Genomic DNA, 19434 nt, shown 5'->3' on the forward strand with positions numbered 1-19434 from the left:
CGTTCACTTCAGTACTCTGTGACAGGCGGTCCAGAGCAGTGTGACCTTCCTTGTCCATCATTGAAATGCCACAGCGATTACTAGTCTTTCATGAAGTTGGATGAGGCTTAGTAATTGCAGCTAGGTGCCCAGAATGCTGGCATTCCAGTGTTGGTCAAGGAAGTTTGATCAGCTCTTTTTGTTTAACGTATGTGACTTGTTTAAATATCTGGTGCAAAATAGCTGTCTGGTGACCGGACGATTGGCTGACTTAACGGTCCCAACCCCTTCCCCACACTGGAGCAGTCAGCTCAGCCAAATTTCCATGTGTTATTGATGAGGAGACCAGAGAAAGCTGCTGCTGGATTATTATGGCAGTGGCCTTTCTACCCTGCAAATAAAAGGATCAGCCACTGAAATTCCAAATCCATCTTTCCCTAACATCATCTTCCGACAGAGTAGGGAGATCCCAATACACATCAGATGGTAAGCTGGTTTCACCAAGATTAACAGGTTCATCCACCATAGTTACATAGGTTGAAAATAAGACTTTGGTCCATCAAGTTCAACCCTTCTCCACTAGTGATGAGCGAGTGTGCTCGTTTAACCCTTTCACCGAGCACGCTCGGGTGCTTCCCGAGTATCTTCGGTGTGTTCGTATATTATGTTTCAGTCCCTGCATCTGCATGATTTATGGCTGCTACACAGCCTAAACACATGTGAAGATTCCCTAACAAACAGGCAATCCCGGAATGTTTATAGGATGTTTAACAGCCATAAATCATGCAGACGCAGGGACTGAAACATAATATACGAGCACGCTGAAGATACTCGGGAAGCACTCGAGCATGCTTGGTGAAAGGGTTAAACGAACACACTCGCTCATCACTATTCCTCACCAATGTATATTGGGCGTTTAATAATTTGGCACCACTTACCTGCCCTGAAATACAGCCTGACCCTAAAACAGGCAACATTTTGGGGAGATGTCTGACTCATACTGGATGCACTAACCATATTTTCTGGAATTCTAGCTTGGACTCTTCGTTTCGATTTAGGGTTAGGGACCCCAGTGTCCTCTGTACTAGTTCTTGGGATTCCTCCTAAATCCCTACCTTCATAGATCTTAGTGCCTAAAAGCCTAAAGCATATAAACATCCTGCAAAGTTTAACTATTTTCTTCATAATTTGAAACTGCTTCATACCAACATGTACAAATAAGTGAGCATATTTGTGGAAACTTGGGACAATTTTCTTTTCTTACTTAAATGCATGTTTTTTGGACTAAAAATCTCTTTTACAATTGGGTTTCATTAAAATGTTGCACCGTTTGCCTTCTATAGCCTCTGTATTGCACACTCTATTGCTGGCTGCAGAATAAGTAAACGGAGAATACGTCATTGAGTGCATTCTAATGGTCTTTCAGGAGAATTTGTAACTAACTTTTTCTGAGCATCTCTCTGATTTATGACCACAGCCCAAATCAAAGTTAAGTGTGCAAGGAAAAAAAAACATCTGTAAAAGTCAAAACAATGCCACATTTTTTATGAAACCCAACTGCAAAATGATTTTTAGCTAAAATACATGCATTTAAGTAAAAAAAAAAGTTCCCAAAGGTGGACAACCCCTTTCTGAATCTTCCATTCCAATCAAGATTTTTACATTCTGTTGAATAAGTTTCATTTTAACAATCCTATTCTTTTCATGCTTCTTTGCCCCCTCCTCTAGCCCCTTTTCCACAGTCCACTGGTTTAGTTATTTTATTCCTTTATCTTCTTGTTGTCAGACAATTATTGTTGTGCTGGTACAATAGGTTCAAACAGACACAATATCTAACCATAAGCAAATCTACTACAACAAAAACTTCAGTACTCAGTAGACGTACATTTACATATAAGTTAGTATGCAATCATTTTTCCTTAAAAAAATAAGAAATCAGGAAGGGGGCAAACACTTTTTCACACCACTGTAGATAGAAAGTGGCAATGTGACCTTGTGAATATAACTTGCATCAGAAACCAAAATGTATGGTTAGGTCTCAGGCGAGTCAAGTACCCAGAGTTGTTATTGCTAAGAATAAAACGAGCAATCTCTAGTAATTTGTGAGAAAAATTAGATTTTTAAAGTCTCTTTAGGCATTCATTTCTTATGAACACGTCATTGGGTTGGCAATTATACTAGACCATAGTGGCATTTAATACATGGCTCAATTTGAACTGGTCTACTTCCATTGGACCACATCTATTATGTATTTTAAACACGTTTTTGAGTGGCATGGGGTGGTGATTTAGGAAAAAAGCTTGGCTTAAAATGCAACAATATTCATCAAAATTTTGGAGCAAAGTAAGTCAACCACATTGGTGTAACTTAAGACAAAAGTGTCTAATATGTCCACAAAGAAGCGCCAAACATATCATACAGCATGAGCCACTGTGATAAATTAGATGAATTAACCTAAGGTTACACTATTAGAAATAGTAAATCTGCCCCTATATGCTGCCTTTCATTGCTTTGGTGAACAAGCAGCTGATCCCCTTTATTTGTTTGTGTAATTGGGTTTTCCAACTAAACACATTTGTCACATATCTACAAGATAGGTGATTCATTTATGAACATTGGAGATCTGACTGCTGGGATCCCGACAGTCCCCAAAAATCGGAGTGCTAACGTACTCTTTGTACACTGAGCAGGAGTGCACATGTAGCCACTACGCCATTCAGTTTTATCAGACTGGAAAAGATAGCCTCACAAAGCTGTCACAGAAAAAAGAAACCTGGCCTTCCAACGCAATAACGTTAAGATGGGTTTGTAACTCTTTGGCAGTACCAACCCAGGAACCTCACTTTGGAGGAGTTGTGCAGTGAGCAGGCATAGCGCGGGTATGGTGGGGGATGTCAGACTATGGTGTAGGTCCAAGTACAGGAGGAACCAGCTGCTCAGAAGACTTCATGACAACTCAGCATCTACACAAATAATTAACATAAAGTCCAGAAGAGCTTTGGGTGCTGCTGGTTGGAAAAGTCCAGATGAAATACAAAGTGCATTCTGTGAAATGTAAATTCAATGGGTATTTAGTTATATATAGTTATTCAGAAGTATAAAAGCCAACGAACAGGCATAAAGTCAATACCAGGCCGACACATGTTGCATGATACTTTATACTATTAATTTTTGCCTAGTTGTTATTTTTATATTTTTGAGTAATACATTTCAATAAAAATACCCATTAGATTTACACCCTGCTGGATCCACTTTGTATTTCATCTGGACTTCCCCAACCACTTAAAGATCAGCATTTTCCTCTGGAATTTATGTTAACTCTTCCGTTCGCATTGGGTACTTTGGCACCCCTTTTCCAGGAATCAGTGGCGGTCCCAGCAGTCAGACCCTCAAAGATCATACATTTCTTAAATGTATGTAATGGCAACAATTCTATATTCTTAAAATCCCTTCCCCTGAAATGTGACCCTTCATACTTTTCAAAAGATTAGCGCTATATTCAACTTTGTTTTTACTTTCTATTCCCATATCGCACTCCAAATTACTTACGGATCTTAGAAGAATTCATTTTGAAAATAATTCTCTGCTAGGACTAATATTGTCAAATCCTAAAAAGAATATTCCTAAATCGAGTTTATGAAACCATGTGACAATGCAGGGATTTGCGATGATATAGAACACAACAAACCTTTTACCACCATTACCCCCAAAGACACAGAAGTGACTTGTAAGAGCAGCTTCTGAAGGTGAAGTAACCTTACTTGTACCTTAAATTCTAATTTAGCAAAGCTAAAAATGAAGCAGTCACCCCTGGGCATTTCTCAACGTCATATTTTGCTTGGATGTTAACCATGAACAAGACAATTACAAAAATATGTAAACTATGTGTGGAGTGACGGAACTTTAAGGTGTACAAATGTGTACATATTTCTCCCAAAGAAACCAAGACACCTCTACTAGCCAAAGTGCATTAAAAGACATAGGCTCTTTGGCGATATACAACCAAAACTGATATTAGGAAATAGTGGATTATTCATCACAGTGGAGCCAGTTTTGTTTGTGGTTTGAACCAATATGTCTCAAGCAAACAAGTTGAAATTAGTGACATCACACAAGCATCAGATTTGTTATGGCTCATGCATCAATGAGGTCTCTAGTTCCTAGCGATTTTCTTGGTGATATATTGCAACACGCCACAAACCAACTGCTTTCAATGTGTATAAGTAATAAATCCGCTATAATGATCCTTCCTACTTACCTGAGTGATAGCAAAAGAAATCAGGCACCTTAGTAGTAAATAACCACACATCATACGCAGCACTGACTGTGACATGACCAACCGTTCAGCTTAATATATGAAAATGAATAGAGAAAGAAAAATCTAACAAAGGCTTTTTATTCCTTCTCATTCTGAGCAGTCTAATAAAGCTTGACCTGTATAACAGCAAGCGCCTATTTTTCTCCCTTGCTCTCTAATTTGGCTATTTCGTTCCATTACAATTAAAGTGATTTCAGTACGGAATTTTTGCATGTAAAAAAAAAGATAAATGGTCCAAGAGGTCCTGGACCTTTCAATCAATTTAGTGCCTGTGCACTTTATTTTCCCGATCACGTCTTTTCAGTTCCTCTTTATAGCAGTAAGAACAGAAATTATCAGTCTCGGGGCGTCCATAGAATGAGCAGTTCTCCTTCTTACACCTGCTCTGGTGAAGTGAATATATTGGGCATCCTGTAATTCTGCCTCTACTATTTTTGTCATTGTTCAACCATGTCTGCGGAGACTCCTCATCGGCATATTCTAAGCAATCTCTTATGTCTGTAGAGTTAAACCCATTTGTATATGTATGAGATTTATGCTCTGTAGGTTTCTCATATGAAAGGGATTCCACTGTGTTCACTGTGCGTATGCCTGATAATCGAGCTGGACTATAGCTCTGTGAAGACAATGAACGATTCTGCTGAGGATATGTAGCACAAGTTTTCAAAGAGCCCACAACTGGCTTATAAGGATCGTCTTGGAAGCTTGGTGACTTGGAGTTGACATCATGAAGATGAATAACACTTTGCCTTTGGACTGGTGGGGTATGGCTGTAATGGGCAGATACTGGCACAGGACCACATTTCTTAGCACCGTTGCTGGGTGAGGGATAGGAAGCTGGGGTAGGACTGGATCGATCTTTTAATTTTAGAACTAGCTGTGTTGTATGGCTTTGAGGCAAGATTGGTGATGCCCTATCCTGAGGAGATGTTTCCAACTTCTCTTTGACAAATCCTTCCTGTTCTAGCTTCCTACAGGATGACCCGTTGAGGACAGCTTTCTTCTCAGCTTCCTTTCTTTTCTGTTCCTGCTCGGCATTGAATCGTTCCTGGGCACTGGTCAAGTAAAAACCAATCATCTCCTCATGAAATTGATGCCGGTGACTGGTGAGAAGGAGTCCAGCAAAGATAAATTTGCGCTCCCCTTGCATGGCAGCTCTCAAAATATTAAGGCTGAGTTTAACATCTGTGCTATATTTCCAGGGGTCTGACTTATCTAATAGTGATCTATTTGCTAGCTTATCAATGGGTGATATGCTAGCTTTATCAGTGGGTGATGGAGTTGTCTTCTCTGAAGGTGAGGTGCTAGCAGACTGTCCTGACTCCTCTTTGCTTCCTTTACGAGATTTGGACTTCTTTACTTTTTCAGTGGAATCACCATTTTTCCCATTGCCTGAATTTGCTCGGCTAATTTTGCCATGCACTAAGCCCCCAAGGCCTCCCATGTTCTTTTTTAATTTAATGCCAAGTGTTTTGCTGAGGCTCCCAAGCTTGTTTGCCACAGAGTCAGTTCTATTCTTTTCCTTTTCTTTCCTTTGTTTTTCTTTTTCCTTTTCTTTCCCATTTTTCCCATTGTTAACATTTGAATTACTGCAGACTGACTCACGGTCCGAGTCCACAGAGTCAGCAAGTGACTGGACATCCTCTCCTGCAGAAGCAGTTGGAGATTCTGGTTGGGCCAGTGGAGCCTAAAATAAAATAAAAGAGTATGGATTAAATGACAAGTGTACAAAAATAAAACTTGCAATAAATATATGACCAATTAGGAATGGTCAAAAGAAGTATATATATATATATATATATATATATATATATATATATATATATATATATACATACATACACATACATACACACACACACGCACACACACGGGGTGGTCCAAAAGTAGGTGGACAGAAAGTGTAATAAGGTTATAAAGGGGGAGATTTATCAAACAAAATCCAGTAATTTTAGATAACATTGTGAGGAGTGATGAAGCTTCTTTCAAATTGTCTTGCCATATTAACAGACATAATTGTATTTACTGGTATAATGAGAACATGCATTTAACATTAGAGCAACAACTAAATGAGCCTGGTGTCAATGTTTGGGGTGGTATTTCAAGTTTTGGTGTTTTAGGACCAATATTTTTTGATGGAACAGTCACAGGAGATAAGTATCTCGAAATTCTAATGAATCAAGTTGTTCCCCAGTTACAGCAACAGCCTAATTCAAATGACCTTTATTTCCAACAAGATGGGGCCCCTCCACATTATTCAAGAGTGGTCCGCGAGTATCTTGATGAAACATTTCCTAATAAATGGATTGGCCGGTACGTTCACCAGACTTGACCCCAATGGATTTTTTCTTTTTTGGGAGTACTCAAGAACAAAGTTTATAGTCGAAAACCAAAAAGTGTCAGTGATTTGAAAAATGACTTAAGAGATGCATTTCAAGGAATTAATACCCAAAGAGACTTGTGCAAAAAAGTTTGTCGAAGCATACATAAGAGGCAGACTTCAAATTGTAATGGAAAACAGTTTGAGCACCTGCGTTGATAAAATTTAAGGGCTTTTGTATTATTGTTCAGAACAAAATTTATGGAATCACCGGGCTCGGAGGATGTTCATTCAGTTGATTAATGTTGTTGAAAAAAAGCAGATCACAGACATGGGACAAAACTGAAGTAATTTCAAATGGCAACTTTAGGGCTTTAAGAAAACACTAAAAGAAATCAAGATAAAAAATCTGGTACTCAGTAAGGGTATTTTTTTTCAGACCAAGCAGAGGGAAAAAATTATGGAATCACTAAATTCTGAGGAAAAAATTATGGAATCATGAAAAACAAACACACAAAAGAACACTCCAATACATCACTAGTATTTTGTTGCACCACCTCTGTCTTTAATAACAGCTTGCAGTCTCTTAGGCATGGACTTAATGAGTGACAGACAGTACTCTTCATCAATCTGGCTCCAACTTTCTCTGATTGCTGTAGCCAGATCAGCTTTGCAGGTTGGAGCCTTGTCATGGACCATTTTCTTCAACTTCCACCAAAGATTTTCAAGTGGATTGAGATCCGGACTATTTGCAGGTCATGACATTGACCTTATGTGTCTTCTTTCAAGGAATGTTTTCACAGTTTTTGCTCTATGGCAGGATGCATTATCTTGAAAAATGAGGTCATCATCCCCAAACATCCTTTCAATTGATGGGATAAGAAAACTGTCCAAAATATCAATGTAAACTTGGGCATTTATTGAAGATGTAATGACAGCCATCTCCCCAGAGCCTTTACCTGACATGCAGCCCCATATCATCAATTACTGTGGAAATTTGCATGTTCTCTTCATGCAGTCATCTTTATAAATCTCATTGGAACGGCACCAAACAAAAGTTCCAGCATCATCACCTTGCCCAATGTAGATTCGCGATTCATCACTGAATATGACTTTCATCCACTCATCCACAGTCCACAATTGCTTTTCCTTAGCCCATTGTAAACTTGCTTTTTAATGTTTAGGTGTTAATGATGGCTTTTATTTAGCTTTTCTGTATGTAAATCCCATTTCCTTTAGGCAGTTTCTTACTGTTCAGTCACAGACATTGACTCCAGTTTCCTCCCATTCGTTCCTCATTTGTTTTGTTGTGCATTTCCTGTTTTGGAGACATATTGCTTTAAGTTTCCGGTCTTGACGCTTTGATGTCTTCCTTGGTCTAGCAGTATGTTTGCCTTTAACAACCTTCCCATGTTGTTTGGATTTGGTCCAGATTTTAGACAGAGCTGACGGTGAACAAACAACATCTTTTGCAACATTGCGTGATGATTTACCTTCTTTTAAGAGTTTGATAATCCTCTCCTTTGTTTCAATTGACATCTCTCCTGTTGGAGCCATGATTCATGTCAGTCCACTTGGTGCAACAGCTCTCCAAGGTGTGATCACTCCTTTTTATATGCAGACTAACGAGCAGATCTAATTTGATGCAGGTGTTAGTTTTGGAAATGAAAATTTACAGGGTGATTCCATAATTTTTTCCTAAGAATTGAGTGATTCCATCATTTTTTCCCTCTGCTTGGTCTGAAAAAAATACCCTTACTGAGTACCACATTTTTTTTCTTGATTTCTTTTAGTGTTTCTTAAAGCCATAAAGTTGCCATTTGGAATTACTTTAGTTGTGTGCCATGTCTGTGATCTGCTTTTTTTCAACAACATTAAACAACTGAATGAACATCCTCAGAGTCCGGTGATTCCATAATTTTTGCCAGTACAGACCAAAAGTTTGGACACACCTTCTCATTTAAAGATTTTTCTGTATTTTCATGACTATGAAAATTGTACATTCACACTGAAGGCATCAAAACTATGAATTAACACATGTGGAATTATATACTTAACAAAAAAGTGTGAAACAACTGAAAATATGTCTTATATTCTAGGTTCTTCAAAGTAGCCACCTTTTGCTTTGATGACTGCTTCGCACACTCTTGGCATTCTCTTGATGAGCTTCAAGAGGTAGTCACCGGAAATGGTTTTTACTTCACAGGTGCGCCCTGTCAGGTGTAATAAGTGGGATTTCTTGCCTTATAAATGGGGTTGGGACCATCAGTTGCATTGTGCAGAAGTCTGGTGGATACACAGCTGATAGTCCTACTGAATAGACTGTTAGAATTTGTATTATGGCAAGAAAAAAGCAGCCAAGTAAAGAAAAACGAGTGGCCATCATTACTTTAAGAAATGAAGGTCAGTCAGTGCGAAAAATTGGGAAAACTTTGAAAGTGTCCCCAAGTGCAGTTGCAAAAACCATCAAGCGCTACAAAGAAACTGGCTCACATGAGGACCGCCCCAGGAAAGGAAGACCAAGAGTCACCTCTGCTTCTGAGGATAAGTTTATCTGAGTCACCAGCCTCAGAAATCGCAGGTTAACAGCAGCTCAGATTAGAGACCAGGTCAATGCCACACAGAGTTCTAGCAGCAGACACATCTCTTCAACAACTGTTAAGAAGAGACTTTGTGCAACAGGCCTTCATGGTAAAATAGCTGCTAGAAAACCACTGCTAAGAACAGGCAACAAGCAGAAGAGACTTGTTTGGGCTAAAGAACACAAGGAATGGACATTAGGCCAGTGGAAATCTGTGCTTTGGTCTGATGAGTCCAAATTTGAGATCTTTGGTTCCAACCACCGTGTCTTTGTGCAACGCAGAAAAGGTGAACGGATGGACTCTACATGCCTGGTTCCCACCGTGAAGCATGGAGGAGGAGGTGTGATGGTGTGGGGGTGCTTTGCTGGTGACACTGTTGGGGATTTATTCAAAATTGAAGGCATACTGAACCAGCATGGCTACCACAGCATCTTGCAGCAGCATACTATTCCATCCGGTTTGCGTTTAGTTGGACCATCATTTATTTTTCAACAGGACAATGAACCCAAACACACCTCCAGGCTGTGTAAGGGCTATTTGACCAAGGAGGAGAGTGATGGGGTGCTACGCCAGATGACCTGGCCTCCACAGTCACCAGACCTGAACCCAATTGAGATGGTTTGGGGTGAGCTGGACCGCAGAGTGAAGGCAAAAGGGCCAACAAGTGCTAAGCATCTCTGGGAACTCCTTCAAGATTGTTGGAAGACCATTTCCGGTGACTACCTCTTGAAGCTCATCAAGAGAATGCCAAGAGTGTGCAAAGCAGTCATCAAAGCAAAAGGTGGCTACTTTGAAGAACCTAGAATATAAGACATTTTCAGTTGTTTCACAGTTTTTTGTTAAATATATAATTCCAAATGTGTTAATTCATAGTTTTGATGCCTTCAGTGTGAATGTACAATTTTCATAGTCATGAAAATACAGAAAAATCTTTAAATGAGAAGGTGTGTCCAAACTTTTGGTCTGTACTGTAATATATATATATATATATATATATATATATACTGTATATATATATACACACACACACACATACATACATATATACACACACACATATATATATATATATATATATTTATTATACATACACACACACTCACTGCACTCTCGGGGAAACTGCTGTGTATAGTCAAGAATATCTCTAAATCCTTCGTTATGACATAACAAACCCAGCAAAAACACATAATGCTTAAAATATTTTTCTTCAATGCTTTTTTATAGCCATACTCCAATAGGTAACATGCAGTAAAGTACAAAGTACAGAAACCAAAAACAAAATATTCACCCTGATTAGACAACAGTGAGTTATAGACGTTCCTCATCCCTTCAGAATATGGCAATGCCTAAGGAAGGGGCGTGTCCCAAAAACGTTGCATCAAGATGGCATTTCTCTCCTTCCCATATTGATAATTCTGCTTCACATCTCGTCTTATTACTGCACTATTTTATGTCCTGTTGTGTATAAATATATGACTCTTCATATTTTGTTCTACTATGCCTGATGAAGAGGCCTGAGTAGTCTTGAAAGCTGCCATTTGTTACCATCTATTCGGATAGCCATTCAAAGGTATCAACCACTGCGGACCCTCAAATTGTAATATTTTTCTGATGTGTATGCAGATATAAATCACAAAGGCTACTGCCTCTCGCAAAAGGCTGCACCCAAATGGTATAGAAGAGAAAGAAAGAATGTAGTGGTAGTTCAAGGGCAGAATACTGATGAACAACCATTCACCTATCATCCATTGTGTTTAAAATCGGTCTCTATCTGTATCCCAGTATGTTCCCTGTAAGCATTATGTGCTGTGTATCCACTGATCCATGCTAATTTCATTCTATCTGCCCTTCATATGTTGTGCCCAATCTGCATCTCAATCCTTTGATCCCAATACACACCGGTCCCTATCTGTCTGTTTCCTGAATTCACTTAGCCTCTGTGTTCTAATTACCCCCCCCTCCACCCATGCTTGTGTGAGCAGCGTCCATGCGACTCCTCCCCTCCTGCACACCTGACCCACCTAACGTGCTGGTCTGAGCTCCATAAATCAAACAAGTCCAGTCTGGCACAGACAGACGGGTCTGGCTTTTAAAGGGACGCTTTTTAAGGGGCTAAAATGAAATATGGCAGAAGTGAGCAAAAGGTACGCATAAATATCTACTATTTGAACTTACACTCTCTTTCTCATTCTCCCTTACACTTTCATTATGCTTACATATGCCCTTACTGTTTTTGCCCCACTAATCCTCACTCTCCTTCTCTATCCCCAAACCCCAGCACCCTCTAACCAAATCATCATCTCTCCTTCCCTCCTACCTCCCCACCTAACCTCATCTACAGACCTGCTCCTCAACCTTAGATCGATCCTCCCAAAACATAAAACTAGCCGGACACTCTCCTTCTCCCACCTGCTCTCCCTCTCTCTGCTTCTCCTCACTGCTGGAGACATATCTCCCAATCCTGGACCCCCACAGCTTGCACCCTCCACCAATTCCCCCACCTATCGCATCGAAACAACTGCAAACTACCACAACCTATCTTATGCAAAACCGGTCCCCCTGACTCCCACCCCGCTGCTTCCTCTCTCTGGAGCACTGTGGAATGCACGCTCTGTCTGCAACAAGCTCCATTTTGTCCACGACCTCTTTACCTCTCGTCATCTCTCCTTCCTGGGCATCACAGAGACATGGCTAACACCCTCTGACACTGCCTCCCCTGCTGCGCTGTGTTACGGTGGCCTCCACTTCACCCACACTCCTCGCCCTGGAAACAGACATGGTGGAGGAGTGGGTCTTCCCCTCTCTAACAACTGCACCTTTAGCCCTACTCCTCCTCTTCCCTCCCTTATTCTCCCTTCTTTTGAAGTCCACTCTGTCCGCATTTACTCTCCCTCCAACCTCCAAGTGGCTGTGATATACCGACCTCCGGGCCCGATCACTGCCTTTATTGACCAATTCTCCACCTGGCTTCTTTACTTTCTCTCTGCTGACATTCCCACAATCATCATGGGCGATTTCAACATCCCCACTGACACTCGCCAGTCACCAGCATCCAAACTCCTGTCGCTTACTTCATCCTTTGGACTTACTCAGTGGTCCTCCTCAGCCACCCACACAGACGGACACACACTAGACCTTATCTTCACCCGACTCTGCTCCCTATCTAACCTCACTATCTCCCCCCTACCCCTATCTGACCACCATCTACTCACATTCTCATCCCTGTCCTCCCCACCTGTCACCCATGTCAGGCAACTAGCACCCCCCCGCAGAAACCTTGCACATCTAGACACTCACACACTCTCTGACTCTGTTCTACCACTGACATCCATATCCTCACTCCATGACAGAGACAGCGCCACCGCTTTCTACAATGCCACTCTCGCATCAGCTATTGACTCGGTCGCCCCTCTTGTGCATGGCAGAGCGCGACGAGTCAACAGGCAACCCTGGCACAACAACCTCACCAAGCAGCTTCGACAAGCGTCCAGGGTTGCAGAGCGGCGTTGGAAGAAAACACATACGCAAGATGACTTCACTGCATTCAAACAAGCAACATTTGCATTCAAATCAGCACTCACCTCTGCTAAACAGGCCTACTTCACAACCCTCATATCCTCCTTATCCTACAACCCCAAACAGCTATTCAACACTTTTAACTCTCTCCTCCGCCCTCCACTGCCCCCTCCGACCTCCGTCATCTCTGCTGAGGAGTTTGCCACACACTTCAAAAACAAGATTGACCAAACATGGCAAGTCTTTACTGTCTGACCACCACAACGCCTTTGTTTTCCACAGCATTTCCCTACCCCCATAACCTCCCTTCCCAACATCATGGAAAAAGACCTTACTCGTCTCCTCTCCAAATCACACCTCACCACATGTGCACTCGACCCCATCCCATCCCACCTCCTCCCCAACCTCACCCCCACACTCATCCCATCCCTAACCCATCTCTTCAACCTATCACTATCTTCTGGTACTTTCCCCACTGCCTTCAAACATGCCACAATCACGCCCATCCTCAAAAAGCCATCCCTCGACCCAACCGCCTTGTCCAGCTATCGCCCCATATCACTGCTCCCATTTGCCTCCAAACTCCTCGAGCAACACGTTCACGCTGAACTTTCCTCCCACTTTTCATCTAACTCTCTCTTCGACAACCGACAATCTGGCTTACGCCCCCACCATTCCACCGAAACTGCCCTTACCAAAATCACCAATGACTTACTTACAGCCAAAGCTAACAGACAATTCTCTGTACTCCTTCTTGACCTGTCCTCTGCTTTCGATACAGTTGACCATTGCCTCCTACTACAGATCCTCTCTTCCTTTGGTGTCAAAGACCTCGCCCTATCCTGGATCTCCTCATACATTTCTAACCGCACATTTAGCGTCTCCCACTCCCACACTATCTCCTCACCCCGCCCCCTCTCTGTTGGAGTCCCTCAAGGCTCTGTCCTAGGACCCCTACTCTTCTCAATCTACACCCTTGGCCTGGGACAGCTCATAAAATCCCATGGCTTCCAGTACCATCTGTACGCTGATGACACCCAGATCTACCTCTCTGGCCCAGATGTCACCTCTCTGCTGTCCAGAATCCCAGCATGTCTAGCAGCCATATCCTCCTTCTTCTCCTCCCACTACCTCAAGCTCAATGTGGACAAAACCGAACTCATTATCTTTCCCCCATCTCGCATTTCTTTCCCACCTGATGTCTCTATCACAATAAATGACATTACTCTCTCCCCTGCACCGACAATCCGCTGCCTCGGAGTAACCCTTGACTCTGCCCTGTTCTTCAAACCCCACATCCAAGCTCTCGCCACCTCCTGTCGCCTCCAGCTCAAAAATATTTCCAGAATTCGGCCTTTCCTCAACCCTCAATCTACTAAACTGCTTGTGCATGCCCTCATCATCTCCCGCCTCGACTATTGCAACATTCTCCTCTGTGGCCTACCTGCTAACACTCTCGCACCCCTCCAGTCCATCCTCAACTCTGCTGCACGACTCGTTCATCTCTCACCTCGCTACTCCTCTGCTACCCCCCTTTGCAAATCCCTTCATTGGCTCCCATTCCCCCAGCGTATCCAGTTCAAACTACTAACACTAACCTACAAAGCCATCCACAACCTCTCTCCTCCAGACATCTCTGAACTAATCTCCCGATATATTCCTTCACGTAACCTCCGTTCCTCCCAAGACCTCCTTCTCATCTCCACACTTATTCGTTCCTCACGCAATCGCCTCCAAGATTTCTCCCGAATATCCCCCATCCTTTGGAATTCTGTGCCTCAACACATCCGATTATCCACCACACCTGGATCCTTCAGACGGAACCTGAAAACCCATCTCTTCAAACAAGCTTACAGCCTGCCATGACCTTGCTTGCTGCCACCTCAACCAACAACTCCGGAACTTCTGCAATCCCTCAACCTACTGTCTCTGCCCCTTTCCTGTAGAATGTAAGCCCGCAAGGGCAGGGTCCTCTTCCCTCCGTACCGTTCCATCAATGTTAGTTTGTTTACTGTAAGTGATATCTGTATTTGGTAAGTAACCCCTCTTATGTACAGCGCCATGGAATCAATGGCGCTATATAAATTATTATTATTAATAATAATAATAATAATAATAATCCATAGGCGGGTTGTTGCTTAGTGTTATGATGTACACAGAGAAGGCTTGTATAAGATGACAATCACACACACTAATGGATGATAGGTGTGCGATTGGTTGTTCATCAGTATTTTGTGCTACATGCAACTTTTATTTTAGGGACCTGTCTGCATCCTGTACTATATTGGTACGGTGACCAGGTATTTAGTATGGCCTCTTTCTATGAAATACTTAGATTTGATAATCTTTCAGTGAATTGCACCCACTTCGTGCCTGATTGTAAATCTATATCAGAAGACCTGCAGATGAGCTGAGGGGCAAATTTTAGAAATTTCTGAAAATGAATATACCTGCAAAGAGGAGGTAACAATAGTTTTTAATGTGAATATTAATTGGAAATAGTTTAAGCCTTTTTCTCTACCTTTACGCTTACTTACAATTCTTTTCTTGATATTTAGAAAATCGCAATACGTGTGATGACTTTTCTTCCATAAGGGCCGCACACAAAAAAAGCGTAGACCGTATTGTCCTAGACTGCTGTCATGATGAACCACAGATTCCCACAAAGATGTGGTAGTGAATGTCCTGCTCATGTGACCTGTTGTACTTATAGATGACAAGCAGTGATGAGCGCAAGTACTCGTTACTCGAGTTTGCCTAGGGTGCTCAGGTCTGCACAGAGTATCACGGGTGCCCGAGTGACATGCTCAAGTCCCTGCGGCCGCATGTTTCATGGCTGTTAGAGAGTCACAAAATATGTGGGGATTGCCTGTGTTTGTCAGCCAATCGTGATTCGAACATGTCATTAGAGCACCCGTGATACTCTGTGAATACCTAAGCACCCTAGGCAAACTCGAGTAACGAGCAATTGCTCATCACTAATGACAAGTCATCTAGTTGTGTGAACAGTATTGTCTCTAGGGAAATATATAGCTATGGCGATATAGTGACAAGTTTATCATCAGAAAATGACTGTTTAAATAAGGGGCAATGATTTTTTTTTATTGTATGTGCACACGATCAGTGTTCACTGCAGATTGGACGCAGTGCAAGTGTGCTGCATGCAATCCGCAGCGGCCAGATGTTACGGCATAGTGGATGGGATTTATACAAATCCCATGTCCACTATGCGTCTGCGGCACACCTGAGGAAACTGACATGTGGCGCATCTTTCCAGACTGCAGCATGTCAATTTCTCCGACGGGTCCTCATGCGGGCTTTCCCCATAGACCTAACCTCTATGGGGAAAGTCTGCAGGGGAAAAAAAAAAAAGAGGCTGCTTCAGAGAAAAATACACCTGGTTAAAACTGTGCAGCCCAGCTCAGATTCATGACTTCCGTGGTTTGGACATCATGAATCGACTGACAAGTTCCATTTAATAAAGATCGTGATCTGAAAAATATTGCACAAAATTAAAAACAAAAATACATGTAACACAGAAACCAGAATTCAACAATAGGTCATTTTCCTGACGACACATTCATTTTAAGATTTTGTTCATAATGAAGAGGTTACTTCTATTTTGTTTTTTAACCACAAAAAAAACCTCAAACCTCTTCCATTTTTGCTATTAATTTACAGGATTCATTTTGGGTACCACAAGCATTCTCAATATAGTGACATAAATTGTAACTCGGCTTCCATTTCACTTTGCATTTCAAAATAATTTAGGTGCTGTCCATAAAAATAATGCCATAATCATCAACATTAACAGAAATAAACACTTGAAATAGATCACCCTATTTGTAATGACTCTATATAATATATGAGTTTCACTTTTTGTATTGAAGAACTGAAATAAATTAACTTTTTGATGATATTCTAATTTAGTGAGATGCACCTGTACGTCCAGAGAAGCTGTAGGCCATGGTAGCACGATTAGATTTAGGCTGCTCACACAAGCATGAGCAACATGTGGCCTGGTACAACCCTTGGCAAAAATTATGGAATCACCGGGCTCGGAGGATGTTCATTCAGTTGTTTAATGTTGTTGAAAAAAAGCAGATCACATACATGGCACAAAACTAAAGTCATTTCAAATGGCAACTTTAGGGCTTTAAGAAACACTAAAAGAAATCAAGATTAAAAATGTGGTACTCAGTAAGGGTAATTTTTTTCAGACCAAGCAGAGTGAAAAAGTTATGGAATCACTCAATTCTGAGGAAAAAATTATGGAATCACCCTGTAAATTTTCATTTCCAAAACTAACACCTGCATCAAATTAGATCTGCTCGTTAGTCTGCATCTAAAAAGGAGTGATCACACCTTGGAGAGCTGTTGCACCAAGTGGACTGACATGAATCATGGCTCCAACAGGAGAGATGTCAATTGAAACAAAGGAGAGGATTATCAAACTGTTAAAAGAAGGTAAATCATCACGCAATGTTGCAAAAGATGTTAGTTGTTCACAGTCAGTTGTGTCTAAAATCTGGACCAAATACAAACAACATGGGAAGGTTGTTAAAGGCAAACATACTGCTAGACCAAGGAAGACATCAAAGCGTCAAGACCGGAAACTTAAAGCAATATGTCTCCAAAACAGGAAATGCACAACAAAACAAATGAGGAACGAATGGGAGGAAACTGGAGTCAATGTCTGTGACCGAACTGTAACAAACCGCCTAAAGGAAATAGGATTTACATACAGAAAAGCTAAACATAAGCCATCATTAACACCTAAACAGAAAAAACAAGGTTACAATGGGCTAAGGAAAAGCAATCATGGACTGTGGATGAGTAGATGAAAGTCATATTCAGTGATGAATCGCGAATCTACATTGGGCAAGGTGATGATGCTGGAACTTTTGTTTGGTGCCGTTCCAATGAGATTTATAAAGATGACTGCATGAAGAGAACATGCAAATTTCCACAGTCATTGATGATATGGGGCTGCATCTCAGGTAAAGGCACTGGGGAGAAAGCTGTCATTACATCTTCAATAAATGCCCAAGTTTACATTGATATTTTGGACAGTTTTCTTATTGAAAGGATGTTTGGGGATGATGACATCATTTTTCAAGATGATAATGCATCCTGCCATAGAGCAAAAACTGTGAAAACATTCCTTGAAAGAAGACACATAAGGTCAATGTCATGGCCTGCAAATAGTCCGGATCTCAATCCACTTGAAAATCTTTGGTGGAAGTTGAAGCAAATGGTCCATGACAAGGCTCCAACCTGCAAAGCTGATCTGGCAACAGTAATCAGAGAAAGTTGGAGCCAGATTGATGAAGAGTACTGTTTGTCACTCATTAAGTCCATGCCTCAGAGACTGCAAGCTATTATTAAAGACAGAGGTGGTGCAACAAAATACTAGTGATGTATTGGAGTGTTCTTTTGTGTGTTTGTTTTTCATGATGCCATAATTTTTTCCTCAGAATTTAGTGATTCCATAATTTTTTCCCTCTGCTTGGTCTGAAAAAAATTACCCTTACTGAGTACCACATTTTTAATCTTGATTTCTTTTAGTGTTTCTTAAAGCCCTAAAGTTGCCATTTGAAATGACTTTAGTTTTGTGCCATGTATGTGATCTGCTTTTTTTCAACAACATTAAACAACTGAATGAACATCCTCCGAGCCCGGTGATTCCATAATTTTTGCCAGGGGTTGTATTAAAGTGCTGATAAATGTCTCCTGGGGCACTTTGGAGAAATGGCTGTAACACTGGTTCCACGATTAATCAGCTCTTTGCTGCGCTGCAAGTAAAATTGGACTTCACATGCCAAGCCTAAAGCAAGGCCTATACAAACCATTGGACGGCATTTCCAAGACACTGGGCTACGAGCCAGACGTACAGTTACAGATCTTCCACTGAGCTCATCCCACCTCTTTTAAAAAGCTGTAGTGATCACCCAAGATTAGTATAGACCACGTTGGCTGTGCCATGAAAAGGCTTTCACAAGAGAACGTCACACTGGTTCTACTCCTGGGATTATGCTGTGGGGTGGCATAATGTGTGATTCCTGGACCCTCTTCATTCCAGGTACACCAACAGAGTTGTATTTCGTCATTTAACAAGTGGCATAGCCATCACTCCAGTATCCCAAGACCCGTCTTTCAACACATCAGGCCACATGTTTCTCATGATAATGTGAACAGCCCATATGTCCTAAATGTGTTACCATGGCCTGCAGCATGTCTGGACTTGTTTCACATCGAGTACACCTGAGACATCCTTGGTCGGTAAATACAAAGCATGGAAGTAGGCTTGTACAAATCCTTTTGTCGCTTCATGTAATCCCACACAGATTTGATGATGTTGAAATCTGGGCTCTGTGGGGCCATATCATCACTTCAGGGACTCTGTCATGCACGAAGGTGGCGCACATGGTTCATGGACCCACTGTGCCACGGACCAGACTTAACCTGTAGGGGCTAAACTAAGCAGCTACCTTGGTGCTCACTGGAGCCTCTAGTGGTCAGGTCAGGCTTATGTGGCAGGTAGCTGCCAGGTGCCACTCCAAGGCTGTGTCTGGCAGTAGAAGCTGACCCCAAGGGTCAGATACGTTAGTTCGGATAGAGAGTCCTAGACAGGAACAGATTGTGGTTCTGGATAGCAGACAGGATGGCCACTGGGAAAGGTTCTGACTGCGCAGATTCTGGATAGCAGACATGATGGC

At 41.7% G+C, this 19434-nt stretch overlaps 1 protein-coding gene across 4 annotated transcripts in view; it reads right to left on the reverse strand.

Annotated features, from left to right (window-relative positions):
* Positions 1–649: 649 nt before the first annotated feature.
* The window catches only part of OTUD7A (OTU deubiquitinase 7A), a 316185-nt gene continuing 297400 nt past the window's right edge, over positions 650–19434 (reverse strand). For all 4 annotated transcript variants that reach the window (XM_073652917.1, XM_073652916.1, XM_073652915.1 and 1 more), the window contains one exon: positions 650–5984. In XM_073652917.1, the coding sequence (XP_073509018.1) occupies positions 4560–5984 (1425 nt within the window). In that variant the 3' untranslated portion in view covers positions 650–4559. The remainder of the gene's footprint in view (positions 5985–19434) is intronic.

Source organism: Phyllobates terribilis, unplaced genomic scaffold, assembly GCF_046119375.1.
Source record: "Phyllobates terribilis strain yellow unplaced genomic scaffold, ASM4611937v1 Scaffold_11__3_contigs__length_659146591, whole genome shotgun sequence".
NCBI classification, from domain to species: Eukaryota; Metazoa; Chordata; class Amphibia; order Anura; family Dendrobatidae; genus Phyllobates; species Phyllobates terribilis.